Genomic DNA, 17,345 nt, shown 5'->3' on the forward strand with positions numbered 1-17,345 from the left:
ACTGCACTTACAGAGCATATATTAACTTACAGATATACGACTTCAGCACCCAAACAATCATATATGATTAGGAGCTATACATATCCCTGCTTTGTAGGGGATTATTTGAGGCATACAAGAATTAAATGGTTAGTGCAAACACTCATTGAGGGGCAACCAGGATTTAAGCAGTTACTACCTCCAACGGGCAGTTGATGTTGCTAGCCTTTCTCAGTACTATCTGGTACTTTAGGTACTGGTACCTGAAGTCTTGTACCAGTCTTTCTGGTACTATCAGGAAAGGAAAAGTCAAGCAATTTCTTTTTTCTTCAGGTGCAGCACACTTGCAAACTATCACTCTATGCTTTTGTGATCCTACTGTCTATTGGACCTTAAATTTCCTGCCTTAAGCTAATGTTCAGTGGTTTTGTTCTGTGCAAGCTAGACACTACCTCAGAGCTGCCTCATGTGCTGTGGCAGATGAAACAATCCCTCTTTAAGTAAACTACTTGAAACCACTTAGAAAGAGGTTGGCAGAGATGCAACCTTAACCATTGTCATTTGTTATGGAAAGACGTAAACAAATCACACTTCCCAGAAGAATCATGGCTTGAAATAAACGCATGGAAAGAGACATATGTTTCTGTTCTCTTTTTAGTAAAGCTCAAAGAGAGCATAAAGCTTGGCTTACACATACTTGTAGAAGAAAAGAGAGAAAAGTTATCTACAGATTTCTAAGTAAACTTTCTGGACCTTGGTCCAGATGAGAGCAAATAATTTACTATGTATGTCCCCAAAGCACGTAGCTAGCAGCATACCAGACAGAGCAATACAGGATGTGAATCACTGCAGGGTAGGAGGGGAGGGTAGTGTGGTCTGCGTGGTGGCATAAGCAGATTAATCTCTTCTCAGCCACACAGCACCCCAGGGACTCCAGGTCTTGCTTGCGATGTAGTGTCAGAGTCTCACAAGCCTTCGGCTACGAGCACTCTTGTCCCCACGCCATGAGGAGCTTCGCTGCTGTCCTGCTGAAAAGCCAGCTATGCTTGAATCAAGAGCCTGCTAATAGGACCATGGCACCCTATCTGTTGCCTGAAAATTATTTCCAGATCGTATTTTCCTCGTTTTATAAGCAAGCAAGCTTCTGGTTGCCACTATCACAAGCACAACTTGAAATTTACAAGGTAGGCCAGTATTTTTCACAATTCACATTCGGATTTACCGAAAAAACTGCAGAACATTATTTCTTTGAGTGACCCCTGTGTGGCACAAACCCCTGCATCCAGTGGGATAACAATGTCACACAAGTATTCGGTCATTTAGATAATGTCACCTACGTCTTCCCCTCCAAGCAGAGGAGAAATGCATAGCGCTACAAACACCATGAGGTTTTCTGCTTTGCCATCATTATTGATTTTGAGATACTCAGATACCATGGCGAAAGGCACTGCAAAGCCCTAATATACCTAAAAGCACAGGAAGCATTGCCATACTGAAACAGAAAAATAAAGATGGGTGAGCTAAACTTGAACCTCCACCATATCCTAAAACCATGGTTCAGAAAACTAGACTGCATGTGTTACAGTGGTTATGTTTAATAACTTACTCTGCTAGCTTCAAAAACTAAGTCCAGCATCTTCATATGTACCATTGGTAGGAACAAGGATGTCATGAAGCACACAGTGATGAGGTCTGTATTCAGGTTCATTACCAGTGTTTTCCTCGGTTGCAATTATTTTAATGAAGATTTTGCCTAATTAAGATTTTCATGATTTGGCACAGGAAGCAGATACAACACCTGATATAGTATGCCCTGAAGCCAAACATTTCCATCAGCTTTAATGGGCATTAGGGTGGTCCCTTATTGATCAAGGCAGAGCCATTTCACTGATCAGAGCCATTTCACTGATTCACACGATCAGTAAAAAACGCAAACTTTACTCACTCAGAAACTCGGGGATGAACGCTGCATTAGTGAGTCAGGATCCTTAGGGAGTCTCTGCTCCTCCGGGTAAGATAAGTTGTGTTGACCATACGAAAACTGGCTGTGTACCCTGGGGGAAAGAAATCATCTCAGCGAGAGGCCATAGGACACTGGATCCTTAAGGGGAAGAGGTATCTCCCAGCTTCTATTAAGAGCTGATTTTTTCAATACTTGTGAAGTCAGTTAGGGGACTAAGTCTCCAGCTCCAGTAGCTTGACTTATCTCTTTCCTCTGATAACAATACAGTTTTGAGGTCTTTACAAAACGCTGGTGCCTATGGGAGATAACAAAGCCACCTCACCAGCTGAGGAGCTTTTCCCGCTTAGTGAAGCCTTCCTCTCCCATTCTTGTTTTCCAGAACTGGACAGCCCCATCCTACAGCCCCTTGGAAACTCAGGTAAGTCCCCCCACCTTCTCAGCTCCTTCTCCCCACAGTACACAGCACATGGCACCGCATCTTTGCGACTACTGAAGCAGCCCCTTTCATGCAAGAAAACAAGCTCAATTATCCTAATCCCATGGGGAATGTGAGCAACATTTTTTGCCTTAATACTGACTCATCATCTGTTTCAGATTTCAGCCCATCTTTAAAATGAGACTATTATTTATATTAATGACTTAAACATTTTAAGGTTTACTCAAAACAGCAGAACAAGCATAGAAGGGCTGTGCAGTGGGCTAAGCCTACAAGCTTTTGAGTATGAGGATAACAAGCTCCTAACCTCACAACCATTTTCTTATGAAAATTGAGTAAGAACCCCAAAAGGGTCAGCCTATGAGCCACACAAAACATGCTTGTTTCAATTTTTAGGATCTCAGTGGATTACATTGGGATCAGGCAACCCCCAAACTGACACCTAGCCATCTTACAAGGGCTGCTGATTCCACGCCTTACCTGGAGAACAACCATAACATTACTCTCTTCCTCTTACCTTTATTTATCTGCCGAAGAAGGAGGAAGGTCTGTGGCCCCTTCCCTTCCCATCTGAGGATGTTTTCCTGAATAAGGGTTCTTGAACCAATCAGTACCACCTGAAAGCCTTTAGAAGGGGGAGATATGCCAAATTATCTGCTTCCTACTCAGCCACAACAGAAGTGGGTAATGCCTATCTGCTTCCTTTACTTCCGATGATGACCTTTAACTGGAGTCCCAGCTGGAGCCAACCTGGGAGACCTCTCAGACTTTGGCAGTGGCCCTCAGCAGTCCTCACCATGACCATTAATTAGGGGGTCGCTGATTAGAGGATAAGCACACCAGGCTGTGCAGCACCCACAGGCTGGGCCCTTCCAGTAACAATGATCTGGCTGTGTTAGAGACCGTGTCATCTAAAAAAGTTTAGAAAGCACCATGCCCTTACTAGGACCTTTCTTAATAGGGCACCCAAGACCCTGTTGTTACAGGCAGAAAGCCTGCACCCAACGGCTCTACATTTATTTGTATTGCAAACACACACGATGCAAACTTTCTCTGCTAGTTAGAGAACGCTGCTGGGGGTTTGGTAGGCAAGGTCAAGACAGCGTTAGTCTGCTCTGATAAAGCATGAGGAGGTAAATCATTCTGTGCAACTCAGAAGTCATTCAGATGGTACTTTTGGCATTTCCCCCCCCCGCTTTTGTTCTGTCAGTCTGAAGAGAAGAGCTCGTGTGATGTAATTTAGAATGGAGCTTTTTTAAAGCTTTCACTCAGGAAAAGCTTCGGGAGCTCTGGGGGTATAGCTTAGCTCCGAGAAATAGAAAGAAAGCAAGTTTGCATTGACAGCTTGATCCCAGAGAGAGGTGGCTGCCTGCTTGTCTAACAGGTCCTCTGGGTCTGGATGAGGCAGAGACAGAGGAGCAGTCATATTAAGTGAACGTGCGCTGCCAATGTTAAAGGAACAATTACCATTATTCTGCATAGTTCACTGTTTGCTACTGCTATTTCCTTCAATAAAACCTCTTTTCACTTGCCAATTGGAGCTTGTCATGTAACAATATTTCTTATGCACAATACACATACTAAAATGCCCCTGTGTTTTTAATACATTTATAGTTGTTAACAATAGCGGTATAGTGACAGAAAAAATGTACTTGCTTTGAATACAGAATAGATTGAAAAAAGAACAAACCAACGGCCCTGCTCTGAAGGATTAATGGGGGTTAGATTTTGCCTAATCTCAGTGTTAAAGCAGTGACACCTCTTCCGTTTCATCGACACCCACTTTTTCCTCTCAGGGCCTGGGCTGTGACCTCTTTGCTTGGAAGGGGTTGTACACCTGAGGCTCGAGCAAAAGCTTCAGTGAAAGTTTTGATGTGAGGAAGTGTTGAGGAGAGGGTTGGGCCCTCACCTGCCCCCATGCCCAGGCACCCCACGGGGGACGGACGAGGGGTGCTGCTTCTGGGGCTTCGGCGAGCTCAGGGCGCTGAAGGTTGCCCAACCAACCCGTTGATCCTTGTGTGTGGTCCACAGACGGGTGGGAGCATGCTGACCTACCATCTAACAACACCTGAAACCTCTGGTGTTCACTGCTCACATCGGACACTAGCAAAACTCCTTGGGAGCGTGGTTCCTTGCAAAGCAGGACAAACAGCCGGCGCTGGGGAGAGGTTGGCATTTCACTCAGATTGCAGGAACCCTGCGGCTCTCCTCTGAAAGCTCGTACAATGAAGATATTGTGCTAGTACTGCGCTTGCCAACATTACAAAGCCAGGCAGAAAAGACCACAGTGAAGGTGCCATGATAAGAAGAAATTACGTGTTTGTGCTTATGAGCAGGCTGAACCTATAACGTCACGCACCCAAATGAACCAGCAGCTGTTTGGAAACCTTTGTAGCACAGGCATGAAGGAAACTTTCTTCTGCCATAAGATTCATGTTTTCTAAGAACGCTATTTTGTTCTGAACAAGTTAATATACACAGGAAAAGACATCTTGAGTGTTCCTGGACTCTCCTACACTATCCAGGAATAGTGATAGACTGCGAGTTTAAACACATCCTTCCACTGCACAGTGAGAGAAGTGTATTTAATACTGTGAGCAGAACAGTTACCATGTTTGCCTTTGCCAGAGCAGGCAAGAGTAGACTGTCCTGAAAGTACTTATTACATAATTAAGAAACAGTGGATGTCATCTGTGTGCCCCCAGAACAGATGTTCTGCATCTTTGGTGTCCCCCAGGAAAAAAAGGTTTTGAGAAAAGATGTATAGCATGATACATCTTCTGCTTGAGATATTGCTAAGCGCGTTGTCTACAACACCTCTTTCTGAGGAAAAGAGCAAAGAAACCCAGAGAAGGCTACTGTATTGGAGGTTTTTTTGGAGCCTGATCAGTTGAGCTCCCTGAAAGTCTTTCCATTGACATCTCCTGATACTGGATCAGACCTTTGCAGAGCTAAATGAATGGTTTTCCAGCACAATCCGGCGAAGGCTGCTCAGCAGCACCTGGGGAGGTGCTGAGATGGTAATAAGATTAATAATGTTTGCTGTGGTGGACAAGTCCAGCTCCCAGTTGTGTTCCAGTATGGCACGCAGATGAGAGAGAAAAAAATGGAAGTATTTGCTAGGAAAGTCTCTAGAAGACATAAGACTCTCACAGATTGCTATTCATCATTGGATTCGAATCAAAGAAAAGCTTTCATAACTTTTTAGAAGACATGGTTTTTTGTAGCTATATATTGTCACATGCCAATTTACCATGAGCAGAGCTTTAAGGACCATCTATGAGAAATGCTGCATCTTCTGTGATTTGCAGCTATGTTTGACAGCATTTAAACTGTTTGGATATATTTTAAGAATATACGTGGTTTTGTTGGTGTTTCCCCCCACCAAATCAAAAGGCTGACAGCCTCAGAGCTCCTCTGGCATTAATGCTATGCAAGGATATCTTTGTGACCATAACCATGTGTAATACCTGCTTTGGGAATAAACTCTTGGCACATAACTTCAGTGTCATTCAGAAAGTGGCACAGTTGACAAAGACCTTGTGACATGAAAGGAAGATACTGTGCTGTCTTTTCATTGGAAAGTTCACAAATTCTGCCTAGAGATCCCTCTAATATTTTCACTTTTCAATAGATAGTGCTTACCAAAAATAAAACTGAGAATTTTAAGTGCTTTCCAAATTTAATGACACGGAGTTTAAGTGGAAAAAAATTCCTTTGTAATAAACTCAATATTTTCTGTTTTACATTATCTATAAATTTCCCAAACTAAACAGAGTGAGCAATTGCACAAGATGTCCATGCATGAGACCTACCTTTAGTTACTGTGCCAGCGTATTAAATAAAGCCCTGTCCACTTCGGGCTACTCTGTTCTGGTTAGGATTTTGTTTCTGAAACTTGATCATATTGGCAGACAGTCTTAACCTCATTGATGGGGTGAGTAATGAACTGTGAGAAGAAGGAAGACCAAATTAATGCAGCAGTGCTGTTGAGGCAAGGACTATAATAATAATAATAATAAGGTTTGGTTTTTCTTTAGTTTGAAAACAACATGATCAATTCAGATAAGATAATGCATCAAAATCTCCAGCTTCATATTCTGCAGTGAGGAATAAAGAGAATTTGAGAGTTTTGATTTATCCCTGCAATACAACAAGCAGCTGCCCATGGGTGCTGGAATGGACCTGCCCCAGCACCTGGATGCAGCCCCATCAGTGGGGTGGCCTCGGGGGCTCTGCATGGGGCTGTGCCTCCCAAGTCCCTGCAGCCCAGGGAGGGGACAAGGACTGGTATGGCCCTAGGGTGGCTGGGGTGACCTGCTGACATTAATAAACACAAATAGATGCTTAGCCCTCCACTTGGAGGGGGAAGGACAGGGCTGTGTGGTTTCAGTTCAGGTTCAGTTTGAGACTTACTTGCTCTGAGTTGGTTTAATTATCCCTTTTAGCAAAACGTCAGGAAACAGACAGAAACAGCCTTGGAACAGACAGACAGAAACAAAAGAATATGGAAAGAAGACTTTATTTTTCTTTACAAAATCATTTTAGGGCTATTTCATGTGATAGAGCTGCCACACCACCTACAAGATCCAAATATCTAATCTGGGGCTTAAATTCAACATCAGAAATAGCCACTCCTTCTTGGAGACTCCCAGAGATAATGATCTCTCTCAAGAGCTGCTGGAGTAACAACAGGGTGCCAGGATGTCCTGACCACAAACTGGAGGAAATTAATTCAAAACAAGCAAAAGAAAAAAAATTACTTATCAGCAAGCAGTACGTGAAATGCCAAGAGGTCCTGCTGCTCTCTGGACTAACCCCAATTACTATAATGGATTTATTTCGTGGAGGCCATTTCATACAGTCACAACAGCCAGGACGTAAATAGAGACCTAAAGAAAAACTTGGTAGGAAAGAAAACAGTGGCTGAAGCAGAATTTGGAAGACCCAATCTAGAAACAAACCTTGGGGGCTCCAGCACCGCTGTCCCAGAGGATGCATGGCCATATGCTGCACGCTGGCCCATGGGTTTCAGTGATTGCATTGCCTGTTGACCAGCTGATGTTATGTTTCTGCTGCTGTTAACACTTGATAGCAAACATGTGAAGTTCCTGCAAAAATCCAGTGATTTATCTTGGTGCTCATCAGCCGAGGGCCCCTGAGGATCTGGCGCCAAGCTCTGACACAGAGCGATGGAGAGTGCAGGTCTCTGGGCAGGCACCTGTAAACCATCCAGTGAACATGCTACAAAAGCAGTTGTGAATTTTGCTATTGTGTTCGCTGAGAGCATGAATTATGTCCGGTGTCTAATGCGGATGATGAAGTCTGATGCAATAGGGACTTTTGAATTAGCACCTAAAAATATTTTCATAAAGTGTTTGGTCCCCCTTCTTGCAAAGTCCATTACAACTCTAAAGTGTAAGTGAACAACATAGAATTCACACTGATCCCTTCAATTCTTTTTTAAGGATCCTCAAATCCAGCTTTTTTTTTTCCTGCTGTACATCTTACTTTTTATAGTTAAAAGTAATTTTAAAGCAAAAAAGAACATAAACAATATACACTGACTCTTGACACTCCATTGCTTTTTTAAACTAGAATAATAAAAATTTGCAAATGAACAAAAGAGTAGGAGGAAGATATCTGATTTACAATGTTTTTGAGATAAAGAACACTATAAAAAAAGATCAATGTGAATAATAAAGCATTGTTAACTGAGTCATGACATTTCTATTCTCAGTGAAGATTTGAACAGTAGAGCTCTGCAAATGAGCACCTTGTGCCATTTTCAAAGTGGGAGGAAGACATATAATTATAATTTTTAAAGTGAAGAGAATTTTTAAAAAATCTCTGTGAAAAAGTTTATTGAAAAACATATCGACATATCAATATGACATAAATTACTTTAATTTTATTAAACTAGGAGGGGGGAAAACCTCTTTTTGAAGACTGGCTGCAGAAAGCATTCCTTGAAAAGAATTTTCTTTATTAAAAACTCTTTTGCTAAGATGAAACAGCACTGAATGCCAGCACTACCGTATATTTATTCTGTAACTCTTCCAACAGCTGAGATCTATAAAAGAAACATATTTTCAAAACAGTTTTAACCTCCATTGTCTTGATCATTCATATTAACATTTTTCATGTCACCTATTGAAATCCCTTAAAGGAACCTTTTATTCAGTCAAAATTAATGAAGCCATTTTCTTAAACAGCCTCCAAAAAGTAAAAAGGACATAATGTTGTGCATTTTATTTGACATACGTTTTCTGCCATTTCACTTATTTGTGTGATGAGAGGAAAACTTCATATTTATGCTATCAAATCTGCAGAGAAAAGTGATTTTGAGAGAGAAGAAAACTAACTCTGCTCTTGCTGTGTGTGCAATTTAAATCCACAGTGAAAATACAGCATTGATCAGATTACTCCAATTGAGTCATTTAGTGCTTTGGCATTCCTGAAGTTAGGGCCCAGCTGTGAAATCATAGTTGGGGCCAAACTTTGCTGTTAGGTGAGTGCACATGGCTCCCATTTTCTTCAAAGGGAATGACACACATGGCCAATATTTAACTTTCACCTCTTCCATTCTTCAGCTAGCAAAGCCAGAACCAATGGACTATATGCAGGCAATTTAATAGAATTAAGAATATAATCAAGATTTTCCAGGACTTACTAGTGATTTGAGCTATATAATTCAATACACCTCAAAGCACGGACGCTCAGCATATTCTGAAAATCAGGCCATCTCAAATATCTTACTTTAAGCAGGTAGAATCATAAATCACTGAGTATTTCAGCCATTGGATCCTAACAAACAGGGCGTAGGATACCTCTTCAAAATCATAAACTCAAATGTCTGGGTTGGCTGGGATGCTGGGGAGACTTACCACATCCCAACCCATTTTGGATAATGTGTTTGCACACATTTCTCCCCTGCCATTACCATTACGGGACTTAAACACAGTGCAGATGCCCTTCTGCAGCAGCCGTCCCCTCGAGAAAATCTAGGTTCTGGTTCTGCAGATCCCCTGGGATGAACTGGACTGCTGGGATGGCCCACAGACTTTAAGGCACAAGTGCCACAGAGAGAAAAAAAGGATGCATCCCAAAATCTAGCTGCCCCATGGTGTATGCAGATCTTCATTTCATCTTAAGGTCAAGTGGAAAACTTTCCTACCATCATTGCTGACTCTCCTCTTCGCTTTCCCCGAATTCCATCTGTTCCTCACCCATCTCCTTCGTTGCGCACTCGCCTCCCTCTTCTTCCTGTGTCCATCTGTTCCCTCCTTCCTCAACGCAAGTTGGGGAAGGGAAGTAAATTCAGTCATTCACTGAACAGATTTCAAGATGAACCCCCTCCCTCTCCAGTTCTAACTTCATTCATCATGGTAAAAATTCTAATGAATAGAAATGTTGAAGGTGAAAATTTATTAGGGATTGTGTTATTTTCTTATATCAAAAGCAGTTAAAGCTGCAGATAAACATTGGCTTCATTCATTTTTTTTAATATATGGTATAATTAGTGAGAAATATTAGTGGAAGTGCTTGCTATGCAGTCCATCAACACATGCCTGTCAGAGTTTAGGATCTGGGCCAAAATTTCTTGCCAGTCCTGTGATAGATTTATAATAAGCCTATAGAAGGCTTTACAGTCAGCTGGGTCACTAATTCATGAAGTTAAAATGTATGCAATGAGGTCAAAAATTCACTATTGATAAAATACCCCCTCCAGGGATTGCACCATTAGATTTGTTACTGCAACAGCAAAAGAAAAAGTAAACCCAAAGCTCCTGTGAATTACCAGTCCATCATCATAAATCAGAAGAGAAGCACTTGCACAGGTTCATGATGTCATATGAAGCCCAAAATATATTTATAGCCCTGTGTACTATTTCCTGTTTCCCTATGACAAAAATAAAGAGTCTCTAAATCCCCTGTATCCTTATGCCTGCGCTCAGCAAAATGTAATGGGCACGAAACTATGAAAGCACCCATGATATATTAGTCTAGAGCAGGTTGCTTTGGGTTGGCTGTGACGCCCGCTCTCCCTCTGGCCTCTCCTACGTGGATGACAGCAGTTCCCATGGAGTTTGCTTCATCTGCTGCACTCACTGTAGGGACAGCCCCACACCTCCACCTCCTGCTTTGCCTCCCTGACCCTGGGAGAGAGAAGGAAGGGGGATTTAAGCCTCCAAGCCCTATGCAGGGAGTGGATGGCCTGGCAAGTGTAGCAGAGGTGGAGGACCTCAGCACCCATGTGGAGACCTGGACTTGCCACCACGAGGACGTTGGGCATCTTGTCCACCAAAAGGCTAAGCCGTAGAGGTTGGAGCTTGGGGATGCAATTTCCTCTCTCCTCCTTTGCTGATGATTTGGGAATTTCATCTAAGGTTTCTGGGGTGATTGGGCATGGATGATGCCCCACATTTCATCACAGACCTCCCAGCTCTCAAATTTTCTGTACCTACCTGAAACAGGAACTTCTGTGTTTGCCAGTGATCCTCTTCCCCTCTTCTCAGATGAAACTTTCTCTCTTCGCAATTTGTTTTTCTTGTGGCTTCCTTTCCAGAAATGAGACAGGGAGTAACAGAAACAGTGCACCATCCCACGTAACCTCCCCCTGCAAGGAGGCACACTTGCTTGTATTTGCCCCCAAAGCAGCAACTCCTGAAGTCAATGACTGTCACTAACTGGCTGGGGGTGATACATGTGCCAAACCACATTTATTTACGGTGTCCCTCTGCAATGTTGTCTCGTTTTTCCACCAAGACAGCTGCACCAGCTCCCTGCCCCTCTCGGTGCTCCCCGGGGTGACACTGAGCAACGAGGACCATCCAGGTGAGCTGCTGGCTCCATGTATGTGTCATACCATGCAGAGATACCCCTGGCATTCCCTCCCATTGCTGCTGTCAGACAAATTATGTCCTTTAAACTGGCAAGAAAAAATATTTTGTTTTTCTTTTTACTTTATCTTTTTACTTTTTCTTTTTTGAAACATGGCCATCAAAACCTGGGGTTTGGGTTTCGTTTTACTAGAGTCTTTTCAAACCAAGTGAGTTCAGTTCAAGCCTTTATACTTACAAGCGATCATCCATCAGGTCTGATGTAGCTCAGCCTGCTTCATCTCAGGACTGAATGGACATGGCACGCAGCTCTTTCAGTGATGAGCATGTGATACATTAAATAGACAGGTAGCGACAGCGGTGCATGGGATAACGAATGACAGGGAGATCAGCCAGGCATTCCTTTGGTTCTTTCGCTGCACTGATGTACAAAGATGCTTCATGGTGAAATTAAAAAGTTATACATCCTAAACTGCTAGAGTTTTCCACACAGTCCACCATTAACCTTTGGGACTCCTTGCTACAGGGGTGTAAGGCCAAGGACCACTGCCAGGATGGATTGGGAACAAATACCACCGGCAAGCAGAGCCACAGGCTCCCTGTCCTTTGCTTCTAAGATGTGTATGAGCCCTACATAGGGTGACAGATCAGTTCTCTTCCTTCTCTTTCAGAGGCAACTCCCTCTAACCAGTTGCTCCAGGCAGCGCCGGGGCATTACCTATATTGCTGCAGTCTCCGTCCAGCAGAACAGAGCACCTCTTATCCCCCCTGTCCCTTGCCAAAAACAGACTTAGAGCCCTTATATGCCACTGTATAAAAGATAATTTCAAAAGTCTACTAGGAAACTCCATCCTCCTAGGGCTTTAAACTAAAGTTGTCGGGGGAGGGGAACCTTAGTCCATCCCACTCCTACCAGTTTGATGCCAGTGCCAGCAACAGATGCCCAGAGCCTGGAGAAGGATCACAGGTCAGCAGGAGAGAACCTGAAGAGCAGCACAAAGGAATTCCAGCCACTCCAGACAGTAAATCAGATTCATCAGGGGCCCAGCTTAAATGCCTCTATGCAAATACACGTAGCATGGGGAATAAACAAGAGGAGTGTCCTGGTTTCAGCTGGGATAGAGTTAATTTTCTTCCTAGTAGCTAATACAATGCTGTGTATTGGATTTGGGATGAGACTGATGCTGATAACACACTGATGTTGTAGTTGTTGCTGAGCAGTGCTTACACCAGCCAAGGACTTTTCAGCTTCCCATGCTCTGCCAGGCGCACAAGAAGCTGGGAGGGGGCACAGCCAGGACAGCTGACCCCAACTGGCCCAAGGGCTATTCCATACCATATGGCATCACGCTCAGTATAGAAACAGGGGGGAATTGGCTGGGGAGCAGCAATCGCTGCTCAGGGACTGGCTTGGCATTGGTCGGCAGGTGGTGAGCGGTTACATCACTGGGGTTTTTTTGTTTTTCCCTGGGTTTTGTTCCTCTCTCTCTCTTGTTATTTTCCTTTTCATTATTATTATTATTATTATTTTATTTATTTATTCAATTATTAAATTGTTCTTATCTCAGCCCACGAGTTTTCTTACTTGTGCTTTTCTGATTCTCTCCCCCATCCCCCTGGGAGGGGGGAGGGGGAGCGAGTGGCTGTGTGGTGCTTAGTTGCCGACTGGGGCTAAACCATGACAAGGAGTTAGAGCCGTGCACACACCTGCAGGGCCATGATCTTACTGGCATCACAGAGATGTGGCAGGATGGGTCCTACCACTGACTGGAGTGGTGGAATGGAAGGATCCAGGCTCTTTAGGAAGGACAGGCAGAGGAGACAAGGAGGGAGTGTCACCCTCTGTCAGTGACCAGCTGGAGTGCATGGAGCTCTGCCTGGGGATGGATGGGGAGCTGACTGAGAGTTTATGGGTCAGGATTAAAGGGAGGGCAGGGACAGGTGACATTATAGTGGGGGTCTGCTACAGGCCACCCAGCCAGCAAGACCGAGTGGATGAGGCCCTCTATAGACAGGTAGGAGCAGCCTCATGTTCACAAGCCCTGGTCCTCACGGGGGACTTCAACCACCCCGATATCTGTTGGAGGGACAACACAGCAGGGCATAAGCAATCCGGGAGATTGCTGGAATGTGTTAATGATAACTTCCTTCTTCAAGTGACAGAGGAGCCAACAAGGAGAGGTGCTATGCTGGACCTTGTTCTCACCAACAAGGAGGGGCTGGTGGGGAACGTGAAGCTCAAGGGCAGCCTTGGCTGCAGTGGCCATGGAATGGTGGAGTTCAAGATCCTTAGGGCACCGAGGAGGGTGCACAGCAAGCTCACTACTCTGGACTTCAGGAGAGCAGACTTTGGCCTCTTCAGGGATCTGCTTGGTAGAGTACCATGGGATAAAGCCCTGGAGGGAAGAGCGGCCCCAAGAAAGCTGGTTACTATTCAAGGATCACCTCCTCCAAGCTCAGGAGCGATGCATCCCAACAAAGAGGAAGTCAGGCAAAAACACCAGGAGGCCTGCATGGATGAACAAATTGCTCCTGGACAAACTGAAACACAAAAAGGAAGCCTACAGAGGTTGGAAACAAGGACAGGTAGCCTGAGGGGAATCCAGAGCAATTGTCTGAGCAGCCAGGGATCAGGTTAGGAAAGCTAAAGCCCTGATAGAATGAAATCTGGCCAGGGACATCAAGGGCAACAAGAAAAGCTTCTATAGGTACGTCGGTGATAAAAGGAAGACTAGGGAAAATGTGGGCCCTCTCTGGAAGGAAATGGGAAGACCTGGTTACCCCAGATATGGAGAAGGCTGAGGTATGCAAAGACTTTTTTGCCTCAGTCTTCACCAGCAAGTGCTCAAGCCACACCGCCCAAGTCGCAGAAGGCAAAGGCAGGGACTGGGAGAATGAAGAACCACCCGCTGTAGGAGATGATCAGCTTCGAGACCATCTAAGGAACCTGAAGGTGCACAAGTCCATGGGACCTGATGAGATGTATCCATGGGTCCTGAGGGAACTGGCGAATGAAGTTGCTAAGCCACTATCCATCATATTTGAGAAGTCGTGGCAGTCCGGTGAAGTTCCCACTGACTGCAAAAATAACACTCATTTTTAAAAAGGAAACATAACCTTCATTTTTAAAAAGGGAAAAACGGAAGACCCAGGGAACTACAGGCCAGTCAGTCTCACCTCTGTGCCGGGCAAGATCATGGAGCAGATCCTCCTGGAAAGTACGCTAAGGCACGTGGAAAATAAGGAGGTGGTTGGTGACAGCCAACATGGCTTCACTAAAGGCAAATCATGCCTGACAAATTTGGTGGCCTTCTACGATGGGGTTACAGCATTGGTGGAAAAGGGAAAAGCAACTGATGTCATCTACCTGGACTCGTGCAAAGCATTTGACACTGTCCTGCATGACATCCTTGCCTCTAAATTGGAGAGACATGGATTTGATGGATGGACCACTCACTGGATAAGGAATTGGTTGGATGGTCACACTCAAAGAGTTACGGTCAATGGCTCAATGTCCAAGTGGAGACCAGTGATGAGTGGTGTTCCTCAGGGGTTGGTATTGGGACTGGTGCTGTTTAACATCTTTGTCGGTGACGTGGGCAGTGGGATTGAGTGCACCCTCAGCAAGTTTGCTGACAACACCAAGCTGTGTGGTGCAGTTGACACCATGGAGGGAAGGGATGCCATCCAGAGGGACCTTGACGGGCTTGAGAGGTGGGCCCATGTGAACCTCATGAAGTTCAACAAGGCCAAGCACAAGATCCTGCACATGGGTCAGGGCAATCCAAAGCACAAATACAGGCTGGGCAGAGAATGGATTGAGAGCAGCCCTGAGGAGAAGGACTTGGGGGTGTTGGTTGATGAGAAGCTCAACGTGACCAGCAATGTGCACTTGCAGCCCAGAAAGCCAACCTTATCCTGGTCTGCATCAAAAGAAGCATGACCAGGAGGTCGAGGGAGGTGATTCTCCCCCTCTACTCCACTCTTGTGAGACCCCACCTGGAGTACTGCATTCAGCTGTGGGGCCCCCCAACATAAGAAGGACATGGACGTGTTGAAGTGAGTCCAGAGGAGGGCCATGAAGATGATCAGAGAGCTGGAGCATGTCTCCTATGACGACAGGCTGAGAGAGCTGGGGTTGTTTAGCCTGGAGAAAAGAAGGCTCCGGGGAGCCTACAGGAGGGGGCCTACAGGAAAGCTGGAGAGGGACTTTGTACACGGGCATGTAGTGATAGGACAAGGGGTAATGGCTTTAATCTGAAAGAAGGTAGATTTAGATTAGATAGAAGGCAGAAATTCTTCATGATGAGGGTGGTGAGGCACTGGACCAGGTTGCCCAGAGAAGTGGTGGATGCCCCATCCCTGAAGTGTTAAAGACCAGGTTGGATGGGGCTTTGAGCAATCTGGTCTAGTGGAAGGTGTCCCTGTCCATGGCAGGGGGGTTGAAACTAGATGATGTTTAAGGTGCCTTCCAACCCAAACCATTCTATTATTCTATGATTCTGTTCTCCGGGGCTGCAAGACCTTGCTTTGTGCCTGAGCCAATAAAGAGAAATAGGAGTCAGGGGACCTACTGTAAATGCCAGTTTTGGTATCACTGCTCCTAGCTATTAACCAGAGGGATCTGGGGCCGGCATCAGTGGGAAGTAAATTATTTACTTTGTGTTTTCATTAATTTAGACACTATAGTCAGCTGCCTGAATCACCCAACTTAAAAAAAAATAGAAATTTCATTTGAGTATTGAGACTATCTCTAATACAAACATGGGTGAACAACCCCAGTCTTCTACTGCAACAGTCAAGGCAAGCCCCAGCTTCCCCAATTAAGGAAGAAAGTTGCTACTTCAGGATACTATTTAAAAATGGCATTTTGTGGGGGTTTACCTCTAGCTGCCTCTGCCTAACGCTGAATAGCCTGAGCTTTCTTCATTATGATATGCTTATTTTTCCCTTTTAATTAACTTCAGTGGATGATTTCTACATGTTAAAAACACAGACATTTGTGGATATCTGAAACTGAACACAAGCTCTTAAAAGACAGTAACAAAGTTTGATCCTCTACCTATCTATCTCAAAATGTAATTTAATTTTTTTTTTTACATTCTCATTTAACAGTAATCATAAATAATATCAGTTGTACATAATATATTTTTAAAGCTTATTTGGCTCCACTTATTTTTTCCAGTCTCTCAACCTACTACTGTTCCATGTAGCAACAAACTATAAAACTATAAAAGAAAAAAAAAGTGCTAACCACTGTTTTTTTATGCTGGTCTAGCATAATCTTTATTTCTTTAGACACTTTGTGCAAACATTAAATTGATAAAAGACATAATGTAGATGGACCCACAGCTGAACTGAAGGTAACTGCATAAAAATGAAATGGGGACCTATAATTGTACAGTGCTTTAGCCTCTACCGCACTGTTTTCTGGAAGCAAGGATCTCACTTGTCATAGCAAGTTGCTTGTTACAGTGATTGCATGAAGACTTCGTCTAGCTGTACAAGACAAGTATAACATTACTTAAAGGGAGCTTTTCAAACTAAGAGTCTGACACTAAAATGTACTGTATTTTCAAAGATATAGTATGCTTTAACAAACAGACAGTCCTTGAATGACAGCTTTTGTTACCCTTTTGTTTGATGGTGCTGTATTGAAAAATTCAGGTTATGTCTATGCCTTTCTATTTCTGGTTTTGATTTCTCTTCAACAGCACTTCAAGAACAAAAATTGACTCGAAGCATGAATAGTAGAAGTCGGCAGATACAGTAAATGTTAGTCTGGCATTTACTGATTACTTCCGTCTGATTTTTTTCAGTCTCGTTTGTTGAATGCTTAAATGCATTCTGTGGGCCATTGTATTGTTGCAGAAATGGGGAACTCAACAGATATATTGTGATTTAAAATATATCCAGTTTAGAATTTTGGGCCAATTTTGAAAGTGGAAAATGATAGAAATTGTCATTCTTGCCTAGGCCTTCAACTGCTCAGCCTGTGTGTAGCTCGCAGCCTGGGCAAACAAGATCCATTTGTAAGATCGGCACCTGAATAACAGGTGGGGCATGTGTCTTTTGGACTCACAAATCAATTATTATCCAATAAATCCAATGCATAAGCGGGACA

General features: G+C 44.0%; 1 protein-coding gene across 1 annotated transcript in view; it reads left to right on the top strand.

Annotated features, from left to right (window-relative positions):
* Nucleotides 1-17,345, top strand: part of MDFIC2 (MyoD family inhibitor domain containing 2) — a 65,562-nt gene that overhangs the window by 40,460 nt on the left and 7,757 nt on the right. Inside the window, exons 4-5 of the mRNA XM_075514287.1 lie at nucleotides 2,322-2,360; nucleotides 11,148-11,216. Of these exons, the coding sequence (XP_075370402.1) occupies nucleotides 2,322-2,360; nucleotides 11,148-11,216 (108 nt within the window). The remainder of the gene's footprint in view (nucleotides 1-2,321; nucleotides 2,361-11,147; nucleotides 11,217-17,345) is intronic.

Source organism: Mycteria americana, chromosome 11, assembly GCF_035582795.1.
Source record: "Mycteria americana isolate JAX WOST 10 ecotype Jacksonville Zoo and Gardens chromosome 11, USCA_MyAme_1.0, whole genome shotgun sequence".
Classification (NCBI taxonomy): Eukaryota; Metazoa; Chordata; class Aves; order Ciconiiformes; family Ciconiidae; genus Mycteria; species Mycteria americana.